The sequence below is a fragment of the Erythrolamprus reginae genome, chromosome 5 (assembly GCF_031021105.1).
Source record: "Erythrolamprus reginae isolate rEryReg1 chromosome 5, rEryReg1.hap1, whole genome shotgun sequence".
NCBI lineage: Eukaryota > Metazoa > Chordata > Lepidosauria > Squamata > Dipsadidae > Erythrolamprus > Erythrolamprus reginae.
Genome location: NC_091954.1, coordinates 101,009,860 through 101,028,198, shown reverse-complemented (window position 1 = coordinate 101,028,198; position 18,339 = coordinate 101,009,860). Strand labels below are relative to the sequence as shown.

Sequence of the window (18,339 nt, the reverse complement as noted above, 5' to 3'; positions counted from 1 at the left end):
CTGGAAGTGCACAAACATTTGTGAATGCTCCCAACAGTCTCTCCAGAGTGAGAAATTCAATGACTACATGCTGTTTGTAATGTACATCACTTACAGGTGCCATTTCGAAACGCTGCTGCAGCTATGCTATCTGTCTGAAGAAATGCAAAATTTTGACATGCACTCCCGACAATTCAAATAATGTATATCTGAAGTTTTGCATTTGTACCATTACTGTACGCTGAGAAAAATGTGTATTACTTTCTGAGCAACCCTCTTAGGAATCTGATGAGGTCAACAGTGGATAGTAGGGTAAAGTTTTGGAGACATCGCCTACAAAAAGATATTGACAAAATTGAACGGGTCCAAAGACGGGCTACAAGAATAGTTGAAGGTCTTAAGCAGAAAACCTATCAGGAAAGACTTAATGAACTCAATCTGGATTGTCTGGAGGACAGAAGGAAAAGGGAGGACATGATCGAAACATTTAAATATGTTAAAGGGTTAAATAAGGTTTGGGAGGGAATTGTTTTTAATAGGAAAGAACACAAGAACAAGGGGACACAATCTGAAGTTTATTTTATTTATATTTATGGTTTATATTTATAGTTGGGGGAAAGATCAGAATCAACGTGAGAAAATATTTTACTGAAAGAATAGTAGATGCTGGGAACAAACTTCCAGCAGACGTGGTTGGTAAATCCACAGTAACTGAATTTAAACATGCCTGGGATAAACATATCCATCCTAAGGTAAAATATAGGAAATAGTATAAGGGCAGACTAGATGGAAGTTTGGGGGGGGGGAGGGTAGGTGATGATACTACAGTCAGGTAGTGGATTCCATGCAGTTCCACTCAGTTACTAAAGTACTGTATTTCCTGCAGTCGAGTTTGGAGCGGTTTACTTTAAGTTTGTATCTGTTGTGTGCTCGTGCGTTGTTGTGGTTGAAGCGGAAGTAGTCGTTGACAGGCAGGACATTGCAGCAGATAATTATGTACAGAAAACAACCGCCCGGGGTTAAGAGTGCAATCAGACATTTGGCAACCATCACTTCCAAACTACGTACTATCTTTCGGCTTAGAACCCCGGAAGCTGCAGTCTCAACGCACGTGAACGAAGCGTCGCTTTTACCCGGCATGCCTTGCCTCATTGAAATAAAAGGCCCCCAACCGGAACCATAGAGAGTAGCGTTTCCTAGAGGAGCCTACTTACAGTATCTCTCGGGCGCGTGCGGCACGCCTTACGTAGATTGCGTCATAGGCGGATCGCTATAAAAGCAGGCCGTGCGGAGTCTGTCGGCCTTTTTTTTCGGAATCCGAAGACTCGGTCGACATGGTGCTGGTGAGCGGTCGTTGCCTGCGCGCGCATGCGCTATCGGTCGTTGACGAGGCGAAGCGGGTGCGGGTGGTTTCAAGGGAAGGAAAGGAACCGAGACCTTGTAAGATGGCTGGTGGCCTCGTTCCTTTCGTTGGAAACTGGGCAGAAGCCGCTCCGAGGTGGACGGAGGCCGCGTTACGATTGGACGCTTAAACCTCTTTTTGCGAGGGTTGCCTTATGAAACATCCTGCCAGCCTTTCTTGGAGGGAAGACCAGCCTAGTCAGTGATGAAATATGTATCTATGGATTAATGATAAAAGACCTAGGATGCTTTTCGGGAGAGGAATATTCTCATGATTATAGATCGGGTAGGCAAAGTTGGCTTTCCTATGACTTGTGAACTTCAACTCCCAGAATTCCTGATGTTAGCTCAGTCATGCTAGCTCAGGAATTCTGGGAGTTGAAGTCCACATGTCATAGAAGAACCAACTTTGCCTACCCCTGCTATAGATCAATATTTCTCAGTTTCAGACCCCTTAGGATAGACTTCAATTCCCCAGCCAGCCATGGATAAGAGATTAAACAAAACCTGTAACAATTCCATTGAGTGTTGATTTTCTTTCTTTTTAAAAAATTTTTTAAATTAAATTTATATACATTTAAGAGACCGTACAAAAACAAGGAACACAGACCTTAAGCAAAATGACATATGCAACATACCAACGAAAAAGAAATACAGACAATACAGAAAAGAAAAAAACCAACTGTCTATACTGACAGGTCAACCTTTACCTCTTGGTGATCTTACAGTGCTAGATATCAACAGTCAATATTCAATTCTTATACAACACATATCTTCTACATAGTGTTTTTTTAAACCCCCCCCCCCCCCCCCCCCATTTCTATACTTTATTTATATAATCTTATGCTTATTATTTATTTATTTATTTATTTGGACTTATATGCCACTCAACTCCCAAAGGACTCTGGGCGGCTCACAACCAAATACAGATAAAATATAACATAAAGCCTCCTAATACACTTTTATTATATACATGCATGCATACACACACACACACACACACATACAGGATATCTTGTATTATATATTTATTCACTTATTTCCTTAACAGTACAATCTTATATCTATTCCTCTATCTATTTAATAGTATTTAAAATGTTTGATTTCACTATATACAACTTTCTATTATTTCCTCTTTGCTAATCATTCGCAAAATTTAAACATGCCTGGGATAAAAACGTATATCCATCCTAAGATAAAATACAAGAAATAGTATAAGGACAGACTAGATGGACCGTGAGGTCTTTTTCTGCTGTCAATCTTCTATGTTTCTAAAATACACTCCAAATTTCATAGAATCTGGAATCTGCTTTCTTGTTCAGTTCTAGTGTCATCAAGCTCTGCACATTCAAAGATTTTTGGGATTACAATTCTGTCATTGTGGGTTGATTTTCAGTGCATTACAATCCTGCCCATTGCAGTGTGTCAGATTAGGAAAGTTCTCCGCTACAGAATATTTAAACTATGAAATTGTCAAAATAAAAATACCAGATATTAACCTGAAGGATGTGTTTGGTTTTTTTTGGTTTTTAGCAAAAAGACAAAGTGAAAAAAGCAACTTGCAAGTATAACCTTGATCTTACCCATCCTGTGGAAGATGGCATATTTGATTCAGGAAACTTTGTAAGTAACTTCATTTTACCCATTTAACGAGCTATGTAGCACAAGAGTTTAAATGTTAAGGAAGATAGAAGAGTCTCATCATTGTAGTTTCTTTTCAGAGAAAAATTAGGTGTAGCTAATTTCAGGCAAACAAACTTGGAGAGTAATTTTTTCCAAAAAAATCCTTCCCTAAAAAAGTAATTGAGTTTAAAATTGCTTCTTAATAAATGCATCTACTTTAGTCCATTAACAGATACCATATTTTTCGCTCCATAAGATGCAGGTTTTTTCCTCCCAAAGTAGGATGAAAAATCAGCCCTGTCTCATGGAGCGAAGATGCAGGCAGGGAGGGGGGGGAGGCGCTGGAGCAGAGGGGGGGTATCCCGGCACGCGGAGAGGCGGTCACCTCCCCTGCCGCCCCACTCTGGGGGTCCTTGGCTTCTGCTGGGGGGATCCGAACGCTGTCAAACGTCTCACAGTCCTCCAACCCAACCAGCCGGCAGCTGAGTCGGGCTGCCCGGGAAGGCGAGCGGTGCGCGGTAGGCGGGGGACGGGGGGGGGGATCGTCTGAACGTGCTGGAAAGCCCCCCAGGCCGGCTGCGATCTTTTAAAACAGCCGCGCCGCTTTCCAGCTGACTCCTGAAGCCAAAAGCCAAAGGCGAACTTCCGTGCTTCAGGAGTCAGCTGGGAAGCGGCGCGGCTGTTTTAAAAGATCGCAGCCGGCCTGGGGGGCTTTCCAGCACGTTCAGACGATTTCCCCCCCCCTGTCCCCGTCCCGCGCCTACCGCGCACCGCTCGCCTTCCTGGGCAGCCCGACTCAGCTGCCGGCTGGTTGGGTTGGAGGACTGTGGGACGGCGATAGAGCTCAGCACAACAAGAGTACTAGACACAAGAACAATTTTTCCGCACCCCAACGCCATCACACGCCGGATCGCTCGCTCCCTCGCGCGTCCCGCCCGCCGCCAAGCCCCGCCAATATTTTTTTTCTATTTTCCTCCTCTAAAATCTAGGTGCGTCTTATCAGCAGGTGCGTCTTATAGAGCGAAAAATACGGTATATTGTGTACAGGGTGTCCAAAAATCAGGGAAATATCAGGGAATTTGTGAAAAACAATGGAATAAATCAAGGAAAAAAACCAAACTATATTAAAATGTTTAAAAGTCAGGGGAAAATCATGTTTTTAAAAAACCAGATCGCTAAATGAGCATAACTGTGGCAATAACTTGCTTCCTCAGCTCCAAATATTTCTCCATGGCTTAGCCTTTTGGTATAACGTCATCTACGACCCTGCCTTAACTAGATCGCAAGTTACAGGGAAATATCAGGGAATTGCAAAATCTTTCACCTCTGGACACCCTGTGTGTAGATGTCTAATTTAATATCAGAAAGCTTGCATACAGATACAGTACGTATTATGTTTGCTAAGTTTCTTGGGTGGAATTAATTTTAATATGCTTCATGGGGAAGTGCTTGCAGGATATAATTATATTCAGTGAGTGTAATAACAAATGTTGCCTGGCTAGGGTTCCTTCCCTAGACCCACACCTAGGGCACCATTCCCTAGTGTTCTTTTGGTTTTTGTTTTTAATTAGGAACAGTTCTTGAACGAGAGAATTAAAGTCAATGGAAAAACAGGAAACCTGGGAAATGTAGTTCACATTGAACGCTTTAAAAATAAGATCACAGTAACGTCAGAAAAGCAGTTCTCAAAAAGGTTGGTTTTCTTTAATTTTGTATTGCAGCTTTTCTTTAGATCTTTGCATCACCGTTAGTGATTTTTAAATATTGTAAAATGTTGGAACATAGTGTCCAGGCTATTGCTGAAAGACATTTATTTATTTATTTATTTGATTTGATTTGATTTGCATGCCGCCCCTCTCCTTAGACTCGGGGCGGCTAACAACAGTGATAAAATACAACATATAACAATCCAATACTAAAACAACTAAAATACCCTTATTATAAAACCAAACATACATACGAACATACCATGCATAAATTGTAAAGGCCTAGGGGGAAAGAATATCTCAGTTCCCCAATGCCTGACGGCAAAGGTGGGTTTTAAGAAGCTTATGAAATGCGAGGAGGGTGGGGGCAATTCTAATCTCTGGAGGGAGTTGGTTCCAAAGGGTCAGGGCTGCCACAGAGAAGGCTCTTCCCCTGGGTCCCACCAAACGACATTGTTTAGTTGACGGGACCCGGAGAAGGCCCACTGTGGGATCTAACCTAACACGTGTGTGTTGTCCCCTGTTTGACTTTTAGCAGATGGAAATTCCTGTGTATAGCTGAAGGGCCATACTCAGGTTTAACCTATGCTAAAGTCCAAACCCATGTCTTCCTTTCCTGACCTAAGCACATTCCACAAAAGGCATGGTTCAGCAAATTCCTCACTCACTCACCTGTAGTGTTGTACCTTTCCAATTGGATGAACTTTGCAGCAGTATTGTGCAATCATTTTGTATTGGACCTGGTTTGTCACAGGTATCCTATCCTCTAGATGTCTGTTTATAGTGAAAGGAACTCCCCTGACCTCGGCCAGGTTCGTCTCACCTTGAACAAATTCATGTCTGTGCCTTCTGATTTGGAGAACCCCGAGGCAACCCACTAGGAGCGGGGGAATGTCTGCAACAAAATATATTGCATTAGATGACAAGTTTAATGGAAAGTCCCTATAAAAATTGGACTTGCCATTTTACCGTATTACCACGTAAGATCCTTAACCACTGGAATCTTGTTCTGTTGTGGGGAGTGGGGAGGTGAGAGTAGGGAGAAATTATAAATTATAGAATGCTTGGCTGCATAACTAAAGTTCGTAAAGTTCTTAAGACTCATCTCTGCCGTCAGGCATGGGGGAACTGAGACATCTCCCCCAGGCCTATACAGTTTATACATGGTATGTTTGTGTGTATGTTTGCTTTTAATAATGGGGTTTTTAGCATTTTTTAAATTATTAGATTTGTTCTTACATTGTTGTTGTTGTGAGCTGCCCCGAGTCTACGGAGAGGGCGGCATACAAATCTAATTAATAATAATAATAATAACTAGAGGTATAACAAGCAGGAAGAGGGAGATTGTGATCCCGTTGTATAGAGTGCTGGTGAGAACACATTTGGAATACTGTGTTCAGTGCTATTGCTAACATGTTATAAGCCACCCTGAGTCTAAGGAGAAGGGTGGCATAAAAATCAAATAAATAAATAAATAAATCTCACTTACAAAAAGATATTGATAAAATTGAGCGGGTTCAAAGACGGGCTGGTGGAAGGTTTTAAGCATTAAGACTTAATGAACTCAATCTGTATAATCTGGAGGACAGAAGGCATGATCGAAACTTTTAAATAGGTTAAAGGGTTAATAAAGTTCAGGAGGGAAGTGTTTTTAATAGGAAAGTGAACACAAGAACAAGGGGGCACAATCTAAGATTAGTTGGGGGAAAGATCAGAAGCAACATGAGAGAATATTTTACTGAAAGTAGTAGATGCTTGGAACAAAATTTCAGCAGACGTGGTTGGTAAATCCACAGTCACTGAATTTAAACATGCCTGGGATAAACATATATCCATCCTAAGATAAAATACAGAAAATAGTATAAGGGCAGACTAGATGGACCATCAGGTCTTTTTCTGCCATCAATCTTCTATGTTTCTAAATACATATGGTAACATTTGCAATTTTTCATATCATTCCTAGCTAGCCACCCTCATGACAATTTTGCAAGATTAGAAGTAAATAAGGACTGGAGATGATAGAGGTGTATTCATCTGAAATTAGGTTACAGTAGAATTCGGTTTCGTAGCCTTCCTGTTTGTCTTACTGATTAAAGTGAACTCAACAAACAACTGCTAAGGTTGCTTTTTCATAATTCTTGTCTTCTGGGTTGTTTTTTTTTAAATTGGTAGACACTCAAATATTGACCCTAATTCATTTTTCTTCATACGGTTAAAGGTACCTTAAATATCTCACGAAGAAGTATCTCAAGAAGCACAATCTTCGTGACTGGTTGCGAGTGGTAGCATCCGACAAGGAGACCTATGAGCTGCGTTATTTCCAGATCAGTCACGATGATGAAGGATCCGAAGCTGAGGAATAATAAGAGTTTTGAAATGGACCAGCATGCTACTGAATGAACAGTATACATACAATCAACTATTTATGAGCATGCATTAACTTATTACCAAACAGATCTTGTATGCTGCTTTAAATCTGTCACCTCTTGAGATTCATTTTAAGTGTTATTAAATAGCTATTCTGAGAGAAGTTTCATTTTATGTCTGGAGATGAGTTGCATTGAAGTTATCTGCAAAATCTTATTTTTGAACTATATAATGCGTACATTCAATAACGTGTAATGATGGACTATTTTCTAATTAAACCCTCGAGTAAAACTGCCAATATTTAGGAGAATACTGTCTCAGAATATCACTTTAATGACAGAGGAAGAACCACAAACTTGTCTGGCTTGGCGGTGAGGGAAAGAGATGGTTCCACGTGATTGGCAGGCCTGTGAAGTTCCATAAGAGCATGCCCAGGTTAATTGTTTTTGTGTGGTATGTTGAAACACAAAATGGCCATAATTTTCAAGCAAGTTGTAGGAAAGGCTTGATTTCCTTAAAGTAACTATGTACTGTGAAACCTTTAGTTTTGCTAACACTTTTAAATGAAAGGGTAGGTATAGCACAGGTCTCTGATATTTTTTTGCAGAATGTGCTAGAAACTTGCCTTTTTGTCCTCTGGTTTTTTTGTAAATAATGGTTACCATGTAACATACAATTGTATGTCAGCCTTTTTGTCCTGGTGACTATACAGTGGTACCTCATCATACCAACTTAATTGGTTCCAGGAGGAGGTTCGTAAGGTGAAAAGTTCGTAAGACGAAACAATGTTTCCCATAGGAATCAATGTAAAAGCAAATAATGTGTGCAAATCCTTCAGGAAAATCCCAAACTTTGGAGGCGAACAGAGGGCAGAGAGGAGCAGCTAAAGGGGGCGGGTGGAAGAAGCAAGGCTAGGCTAAAGGGTGAGTGGGAAGGAAGAAAGGCAAGGGGGGCGCCCCTCCCTTTTCTTTCTTCAAAAGACACCCTTTCAGTTCCTTTGCAAGCACGTTCTCTGCAAAATTTTTCCTCCCCCAAGCTGCCCCTCCCTCCTCCCTTTTCTTTCTTCAAAAGACACCCTTTCAGTTCCTTTGCAAGCACGTTCTCTGCAAAATTTTTCCTCCCCCAAGCTGCCCCTCCCTCCTCCCTTTTCTTTCTTCAAAAGACACCCTTTCAGTTCCTTTGCAAGCACGTTCTCTGCAAAATTTTTCCTCCCCCAAGCTGCCCCTCCCTCCTCCCTTTTCTTTCTTCAAAAGACACCCTTTCAGTTCCTTTGCAAGCACGTTCTCTGCAAAATGTTTCCTACTCCAAGCAGCCCCTCCCTTTTATTTCTTCCAAAAAGGGGGGAAAAAGAAACCCCTTCATCCCAGCAGCAGCTGCTTGGGTTCGTAAGGTGAAAATAGTTCGGAAGAAGAGGCAAAAAAAATCTTAAACACCGGGTTCGTATCTTGAAAAGTTTGTTAGAAGAGGCGTTTGTAAGATGAGGTACCACTGTACTTGAAATTTGGAAAAATTGATGGGTGCTATCAAAGAAGTCTGTTTTTAAGACCAGTGAAAAGAATTTGACCCTGAATTTAGTATATCGCATTAAGAATCACCACCAATATTTGGATCTCTTTCCCATTCCTACATTATTAGCCCACTATATAGTGTTCTGTCAAGCTCTCTGGTAGAATCCTCCCAAAAATTCACAGATACAAATTTCAGACACACACACGTTTGAAAATTCAAAACAATGTTCTTTATACCGAAAACTTAAATAAACTAAGCACTCTTTTTGTATAGCAAAGAGCACTCGTCTCCAAACAAACTGGTAATTTGTACAAGTCCCTCTGAGATACTTAGCTTGCAGCTGTGAGGCAATTCACAGTCCTTTCACAAAGTGAAACACTGCTCTGGTTTAGTTTCAACGCAGGGAAAAATCAGCACACAAAGGTCAAAGTCAGCAAGGCAGGCACGAAACAACAATCAGATAATCCTCCAATGGCCAAGCCCACAGGCTGCTATTTATAGCAGCCTCACTAATTACCACAGCCCCACCCAACCACAGGTGGCCTCATTTTCTTTGATAATAATCTCTCAGTTGTTGTTGCCTATGCATCGCTCTCCGCATGCGTGGCTGTATCATTAACTCTTGTTCCAAATCCAAGGAGGAGCTAGATAATTGATCTCCTTCTGAACTGTCTACCACACTCTCCTCCCTGTCACTCATGTCTTCTTGGTCAGAGGAGCCTTCATCAGATTCCACTAGGAGCAAAACAGGCCTGCGGCATGTGGATGTCTCCCCCACATCCACAATCCTTGGGGCAGGAGCTGGGCCAGAGCTAACCACAACATATGGTATGTTGTCATTTCTTAAATATATCTACCTACACATCCTCCCTGCTTTTCTTTCCTGGCCAAACGTTCTCCAGCATTCCAAAAATTCTCACAAATCTTTCAATTTTGATAGCCCAGTGGAAGTCTTTTCTTCATTAGACTTGCCTTTCAACTTGGTACTACTCTATTTCCATCCTAACCTCCCTTTTAATTGAGTCTTGCACTTTAAGGAGGTTGAAGGTCAAGAGCGCTTCACATTAAAGCACTGGATCTCATTTGCTCCAATTTCCCTTGCTTTTATAGGGACTGCATCTTATGGAGCCAAGCCGCATTGTTGCATTCCAAGGTTAACTTCAAAGCACTGCTAAACTGCCAAAACATGAACATTAATAAATATAATTGAAAAAGTGGTGGGGGAAGGCTGTGCTTTGCCAGATCACCTTACAAGTGTAGTACAGTAGACCTTGAATTTTGGCCCAACGGTTGAGCCCAACGTTTCTGTTGCCAAGTGAAACGTTAAGTGAATTTTGCTCCATTTTCCAACTTTCCTTGCCAAAGTTGTCAAGTGAACTACGGCAGTCTGTAACTTGGTTAAGTGAATCTGGCTTCCCCATTGACTTTGTCAGAAGATTGCAAAAAGCGATCACAGTGACGTCTCCAAAATACAACACAGTCCTTTCAACAGTTCCAAGAAGGATCCACGCCAATTTGCACCACTCAGGTGACCCTAATGCAGTGCTTCTCAATTATTTTCTGTTATGCCGCCCCCCCAGCAAAATCTCCCTGGGGCACGCTTGCAGCAGAAGGAACATTAACAGCGTTAGCAGTGGAATCGTGAATCCACCCCTGCACACAATGAGCGAACAGAGATTATTTGAACCCTCCGCCAGGTATATTGGATTTCATTTATAAAGTTGGAGAACTTTATTCTAAAACGGCTGCTTTGGCTACCTCAAATAGACAGCAACATATAGAATAGAATAGAATAGAATTTTTATTGGCCAAGTGTGATTGGACACACAAGGAATTTGTCTTGGTGCATATGCTCTCAACGTACATAAAATAAAATATACATTTGTCAAGAATCATGTGATACAACACTTAATGATTGTCATAGGGGTCAAATAAGCAATGAAGAAGCAATATTAATAAAAATCTTAGGATATACGCAACAAGTTACAGTCATACAGTCAACATGGGAGGAAATGGGTGATAGGAATGATGAGAAAAACTAGTAGAATAGAAGTGCAGATTTAGTAGAAAGTCTGACAGTTTTGAGGGAATTATTTGTTTAGTAGAGTGATGGCGTTCGGGAAAAAACTATTCTTGTGTCTAGTTGTCTTGGTGTGCAGTACTCTGTAGCGACGTTTTGAGGGTAGGAGTTGAAACAATTTGTGTCCAGGATGCGAGGGGTCAGTAAATATTTTACCCGCCCTCTTTTTGACTCGTGCAATATACAACCAAATATATATATATATAACCAAAACATTTGTGAAAGTATGAACAATTCTGATTGGGTAATAAAACTTGAGTTTAAAAAAATTCTTTCTGGGATTTCAGACTTGGGAGTACGTGCTATAGTATTATTATTATTATTATTATTATTATTATTATTATTATTATTATTATTTATTTGATTTGTATGCCGCCCCTCTCCGAAGACAAGAATTAATTTTAATTTAATTTAACTTTAATTTATTAGATTTGTATGCTGCCCCTCTCCGCAGACTCGGGGCGGCTCACAACAATAATAAAAATATTATAGCGAAACAAATCTAATATTAAAAAAGAAGCATATAAAACCCAATCATATTTTTAAAAAGAAATTGGCATGATTTATGAATCACCCGGATATTAAGTAAATTCCTTTTAAGCGTCACCTTGGAATGTCTGCTTCTGAAATCGTAATAGCCCTGAGCCTTATGTGCTGCTTCACAATGCTTTAAAGCCCTCCCTAAGCAGTTTGCAGAGTCAGCCTATATTGTCCCCATTTTACCCACCTTGGAAGGATGGAAGGCTGAGTCAACCTTGAGCCTGGTGAGATTCTATCTGCCAAATTGCAAGTAGCCAGCAGGCAGACAGCTCCCCCCAAAAGCCAAGTTGATGGGGAAGCTAGGAGTTCGCCTAGTAACTCTGTGAATTGCTTTAACCACAGGGGGTATAAGGTTGTTAAAAATGGGTGAAGTCACATGGTGACTGAATGACTGCATCGCTTAACTACAGAGGTTCTAGTCCCAATTGTTGTCGTAAATCAAGGATGATTAGTATCCTTAGAGCAGCGTTTTTCAGCCGGGGCTCTGCAGAACCCAAGGGTTCCACAAGGGCCAGCCAGAGGTTCCGCGACTTAATGAGAAAAAAAATATCGACCAGGACAGTATCACGTAGCAGCAGCAACTCTCGCCACCCCCTCCACCTTAGGTCTGGGCTTTCATTGCCCCCGCCAGTTCGTTTCTCCACAGTCCCTCCTCTGCCTCTTCTTCCTCCTCCTTCACCGGGGTCTCCCTCAGCAGCCGACAGATAATGGAAGTCGCCGGCAGCCAAGGTGGAGGAGCGGCTCCTCTCCTCTCTGTTGTGGTTAGCTCTGGCCCAGCTCCTGCCCCAAGGACTGTGGATATGGGGGAGACATCCACATACCGCAGGCCTGTTGTGCTCCTGGTGGAATCTGATGATGAAGGCTCCTCTGACCAAGAAGACATGAGTGACAGGGAGGAGGAGAGTGTGGCAGACAGCTCAGAAGGAGATCAATTATCTATCTCCTCCTTGGATTCAGAACAAGAGTTAATGATACAGCCATACATGTGGAGAGCGATGCATAGGCAGCAACAACTGAGAGATTATTATCAAAGAAAATGAGGCCACCTGTGGTTGGGTGGGGCTGTGGTAATTAGTGAGGCTGCTATAAAGAGCAGCCTGTGGGTTTGGCCATTGTGGAGGATTATCTGATCGTTGTGTTTCGTGACTGCTTTACTGACTTTGACTTTTTGTGTGCTGATTTTTCCCCGCTTTGAAACTAAACCAGAGCAAAGTGTGTTTCACTTTGTGAAAGAAGAAGGACTGTGAATTGCCTCACAGCTGCAAGCTAAGTATCTCAGAACTGATAAGGGACTTGTACAAATTACCAGTTTGTTTGGAGACGAGTGCTCTTTGCTATAGAAAAAGAGTGCTTAGTTCATTCGGTTTTTCGGTATAAAGAACATGGTTTTGAATTTTCAAATGTGTGTGTGTCTGAAATTTGTACCTTTGAATTTTTGGGAGGATTCTACCAGAGACCTCGACAAAACACTCTCCAGCCAGAACGAATAAAGAGAGATGGGGGTCTATCTTCATTCTGGCTGGAGAGGAGAGAAGGAGTCGCTCCTCCACTTCGGCTTCTGGGGAGGCTTCCATTAACCATCGGCTATTAACAGAGACCCTGGAGGAGGAGGGACTGTGGAGAAACAAACCAGCTTTTCTCCGGCCTACTTCTTGCTCCCCGGTATCCTTGACCGCCTCCTGCCGCTAGTCCCACAGCTGCCTTTCGTCATCTTCTCTTCCAGCCAACATAGTGTCTACACCGAGTGGAGAAAAGGGGGCACAGCAGGGGAAAGACTGACATGATGCCTCCATTTACCACCACCACCAGGGTTCCCCTGAAGAAAAAAGGTTGAAAAACACTGCCTTAGAGCAATGTTTCCCAACCTTGGCAACTTGAAGATATCTGGACTTCAACTCCCAGAATTCCCCAGTCAGCGAATGCAACGTCCTGCCTGTCGGCGACTACTTCAGCTTCAACCACAACAACACAAGAGCACACAACAGATTTAAACTTAATATTAACCGCTCCAAACTTGGCTGTAAAAAATATGACTTCAGTAACCGAGTTGTCGAAGCGTGGAACTCATTACCGGACTCCATAATGTCATCCCCAAACCCCCAACACTTGACCCTTAGATTATCTATGGTTGACCTATCCAGATTCCTAAGAGGTCAGTAAAGGGCAAGTACAAGTGCACTAGAGTGCCTTACGTCCCCTGTACTATTGTTCTCCTATATCTCCTATACCTTTCTTCTATTCCTATATCTCTTCTATTCTTTCATTGATATGTTTTATTACTATATCTTCTTTACTATTATTTATTAGATATATTTTACTAGGAGTATCCTCTATAATCTTCACCATGTATTTTACTATGTGTATATAGATATATACCCACTGAAACCCTTATTGTGTATTGGACAAAATAAATAAATAAATAAATAGATTTTTCCCCCCATGGTTGGGAAACACTGCCTTAGGGTATGTAGTTGGTCAACATACCATGATTTGTCAGCAGGTGGCAGCACATGGCCAACATTGAATCTGGAAATAAAATACTGTATGCTCAGTAGATTGGGTATTTGAGAGACAGCTTGTATTTCTAGAGCTGAAGCTGTAGCAGGTTCCTACCAGGACGATCAAGGACAGCACACCGGTAGTAAAACTTGAGCTGTGCATGCAGCTTTGGGTTCTCGCGTGTGTCCATGCATCTTAGTGTGTTTTTGCTTCTGCGCATGCCCAGCATTTCTGACAGATCTGTTTTTTGTCCTCCCCAAGCCTCTGCACATCCCCTGCACTTACCTGTGTGGGGAAGGAGGTGGGGTGGGAAGGTGAGCAGGGCCAGCCAGGAGTGAGTTTTGGGGGTTCTCCAAACTGCACAGAATCTCAGGTAGAGGTTTTCCCCGAACCCCTGCAAACTCCTGCAGCCCATCCCTGGATATAACGCATCATTTTTTGTCGTAAATAGTTTATTTATTTATTTTATTTATTTATTAAATTTGTATGCCGCCCCTCTCCGTAGACTCGGGGCGGCTCACAGCAATAATACTGTAAGCACGAATCCCAGCGGCCGATAAGGTCCCACAGAATTGGCATTCTCCGGGTCCCGTCGACCAAACAATGTCATTTGGTGGGCCCCAGGGGAAGAGCCTTCTCTGTGGCGGCACCGGCCCTCTGGAATCAACTCCCCCTGGAGATTAGAACGGCCCCCACCCTCCTTGTCTTTCGCAAATTACTCAAGACCCACCTATATCGCCAGCCATGGGGGAATTAAGACATCTCCCCCAGGCTTTCTTATATTTTATGTTTGGTATGTATGTGTTGTATGGTTTTTAAATTGTTGGGGGGTTTTAATGTAATTTTATTATTAGATTTGTTCCATTGTTATACTGTTTTTATTGTTGTGAGCCGCCCCGAGTCTTCGGAGAGGGGCGGCATACAAATCTAATAAATTGAATTGAATTGAATAGAAAACAATGTAAAATACAAATCTAATATTTTTTTAAAAACTGAAAACCCATAATTTAAAAAACATACACACAACATACCATACATAAACTATATAGGCCTGGGGAAGATGTCTCAATTCCCCCATGCATTGAATCATGAGATACAAGACTTAATGATGGTCATATGGGTCAAATAAGCAACGAGGAAACAAATCAATATTAATAAAAATCTTAAAAATACAAGCAACAAGTTACGGTCATACAGTCCTAAGTGGGAGGAAATGGGTGATAGCAATGATGAGAAAAAACTAGGAGAAATAGTAGTGTAGACATAGTAAATAGTTTGACAGTGTTGAAATCAGATCAGAGTGTGAGGTCAATGGGGATTTTAATCAGATGTTTATTACCAGTCCTAGAAGCGAGTCCATTGTTATCTTTGTGGGGCGCTCTGCATTAAGAAATGTTGGGTGTTATTTCTAAAATTGCATTCTCTCCCCCATCGCCCTCGCATGCCTCTTTGTCAATGTTCAGCTAATCTGTGTGTTTGAAACCGAGCCAGCCAGAAAAAAACTCTTTAACCAAGTATCAGCTTGGACAAAATAGCCTTTGTTTTCCAAACTACAACAACTTGCTCATCCAGCAACATTTGTCTAGGGCACAGGCATTGTGCTTCGAAGCGTTTATCGCTGCTTCTGCTGATAGGGTTTTATTTGCAAAGCTGCCAGTTTTACAGTATCCCCCCCACACCCTTTAAATGTTCCCGAAACGGTATTTTAAAGGAAGCATTAATTGTTTCCTGAGTCCATCCTGAGCCCAGGAAGATAATCGAGTGGAATTTTTTTCAAATTCTTGCATCAGAACGCAGGGGCGGTTTTTACCTAGTATCAGATTGAATGTTTGGCACTTCCATGTGGATTTGGAAGAACATCAGCAGATCAATCAAAGCATTGTGACATTTGTTTGTTTGTCTGTCTGTCTGTCTGTCTGTCTGTCTGTGTCTGTCTATCTATCTATCTATCTATCTATCTATCTATCTATCTATCTATCTATCTATCTATCTATCTATTAGATTTGTATGCCGCCCCTCTCCGAAGACTCAGGGCGGCTCACAACAGCAATAAAAACAATATAGCAGTGGAACAAATCTAATATTGAAAACATATAAAACCCTATCATTATTTAAAAAACAAAACAGCACATTCATACCAAACATAAAACAAAGTATAAAAAAGCCCGGGGGAAAGGTGTCTCAACTCCCCCATGCCTGGCGGTATAAGTGAGTCTTGAGTAGTTTGCACATGTGTGTGCATCCTCTTGTGCGATTTCACTTCCATGCATGCTCAGAATACAGAATCCTCGAATACAGCTCATCTGTTTGGAACCCATATCGCATCTCAGACATTAACACCCTTGAAAATGTCCAAAGATACTTCACCAGAAGAGCTCTTCACTCCTCCACTCGAAATAGAATACCCTAGAAGACTAGACTTACAATCCTGGGTCTTGAAAGCCTAGAACTAAGATGCCTTAAACATGATCTAAGTATTACCCACAAGATCATATGCTGCAATGTCCTGCCTGTCAAAGACTACTTCAGCTTCAACCACAACAACACAAGAGCACACAACAGATTCAAGCTTAATATTAACCGCTCCAAACTTGACTGTAAAAAATATGACTTTAGTAATCGAGTTGTTGAAGCGTGGAACTCATTACCGGACTCTATAGTATCATCCCATAACCCCCAACGTTTTACCCTTAGACTATCCATGGTTGACCTCTCCAGCTTCCTAAGAGGTCAGTAAGGGGCATACATAAGTGCACTAGAGTGCCTTCCGTCCCCTGTCCTATAGTCTCTCCTATATCTCATATTTCTTCTCTACTATATCCTCTATAACCTTCATTGTGTATTATCGTGTATTGGACAAAATAAATAAATAAAAATAAAATTAAAAGATGGTTTCAACCTGAAACAGAGCTCAGCTGTGCTTCGGGCCAAGAAATAAAGGTTGGTTTTAAGCCGGGTGTGAGCAGGAGGACTTTTTTCAAAGCAGAGGGCGAGGAATAGCCATCCAAACACAGAAAAAAATGCCCAAAATTTCAAAACAAAGATGGCGGCACTCACAGACCAGCAGAGACAGAACTGGATCTGTGATGCCAAAATTACATCACCAGAAGGTCACTTCGTTAGGCCCAAGCCATCATTTGAGTAGAGACTTTGGCCTGCCACAATTATAGTAATTCTGTGGGAAATTGGGGAGGGGTGGTTGCATGAGAAGGGAAAGTTACTAGTCATAACACATTCCTTCCAGGAGATTCAAGGTCATCTTTTGTTCAGCACCAGCCGGAAGAAGAGGGTGAATCATGGACACTGAGAAGACTGGAGTGGTCCATGTGATGAACTTGTGAGTGTGGGGATGAGGGATGAATCTTAACCTGGGTGGGGAACTGTAGGACACGATTGATTTGGTTCCTTAATTAGCGCACATTCTGGGTTTGCATAATTTATTTATTTATTTTTATTTATTTGTTTTTTTCAAGTACGTATTGGTAGTATACAAAGATATAACAATGTTTATAAGAGAGAAACATTAGGACAGGGGACGGAAGGCAATCTGGTGCACTTATGCACACCCCTTACTGACCTCTTAGGAATCAGGAGAGGTCAACAGTGGATAGTCTAAGGGAAAGGTTTTGGGGCTTAGGTGATGATACTACAGAGTCAGGTAGTGAGTTCCATGCATCAACTACTCGGTTACTAAAGTTGTATTTCTATAGTCGAGTTTAGAGCGGTTTACTTTATCTGTTGTCTGCTCGTGTGTTGTGGTTGAAGCTGAAGTATCTGTTGTCTGCTCGTGTGTTGTGGTTGAAGTTTGTATCTGTTGTCTGCTCGTGTGTTGTGGTTGAAGCTGAAGTAGTAGTTGATAGAAAGGAGGTTGTAGCAGATGATTTTATGGGCTATGCTTAGGTCATGTTTAAGGCGACGTTGTTCTAAGCTTTCCAAACTTAGGATTGTAAGTCTAGTTGCATAGGGTATTCTGTTGAAAGTGAAGGAGTGGAGGGCTCTTTTAGTAAAGTATCTCTGGACATTTTCCAGAGTGTTTATGTCTGAAATGCGGTGTGGGTTCCAGATAGATCTACCTAAAAAACTCTAACTAAAAAATGTGGATTCCCACCCGTACGATCAGAAAAACTATGAAGATGAGAGTATCCAAGCTTAGCATGTTGCATGAGAGCACTTTTTAGGTCTACATTTACCCCTGATTGAGTATGTTGTATGCACACAGCCACAAAATTCCTCAATGTTGTTTAGGTAGTCTGAGGATTCAGAGTTTTTATACATTTAGAGCAATGTCTCCCCACCTTGTCAACTTTAAGCTGTCTGGACTTCAACTCCCAGAATTCCCTAGCATCCTGGTTATTTTACTAGGGAGTTCTGGGAGTTGAAGTCCACACATCTTAAACCTGCCAAGATAACCACTTATTAGAAGGTATGAAATTGGAGAAGACTGGAATGGAAGGATAAAGTATAATGACTTTTCTCCCCAGTAGATGGAGCAGTGACTTTAAGATGCTTTTTTTTCAAAATATTTTTATTAATTTTTATAATATCAATAACAATGGAACTTACACACAACATATAACAATGTGCTCAGTGTTCAAGTGCCTGCCACCAGACAACATTCATACCCCTCCACCAAAA

At 41.6% G+C, this 18,339-nt stretch overlaps 1 protein-coding gene across 1 annotated transcript; it reads left to right on the top strand.

Moving 5' to 3' along the window:
• Positions 1–1,220: 1,220 nt before the first annotated feature.
• RPL22L1 (ribosomal protein L22 like 1) lies at positions 1,221–7,245 on the top strand. The gene is made up of 4 exons (XM_070754143.1): positions 1,221–1,322; positions 2,914–3,003; positions 4,575–4,696; positions 6,928–7,245. The coding sequence occupies exons 1-4, from the start codon at positions 1,314–1,316 to the stop codon at positions 7,070–7,072; spliced, it is 366 nt and encodes a 121-aa protein (XP_070610244.1). The 5' UTR covers positions 1,221–1,313; the 3' UTR covers positions 7,073–7,245.
• Positions 7,246–18,339: the final 11,094 nt, after the last annotated feature.

Bases quoted from the DNA above. Each gene is read 5' to 3' on its own strand.
- RPL22L1 (XM_070754143.1), top strand. The intron at 3,004-4,574 runs GTAAGTAACTTC...GTTTTTAATTAG, and splicing joins TATTTGATTCAGGAAACTTT to GAACAGTTCTTGAACGAGAG. The intron at 4,697-6,927 runs GTTGGTTTTCTT...ATACGGTTAAAG, and splicing joins GAAAAGCAGTTCTCAAAAAG to GTACCTTAAATATCTCACGA.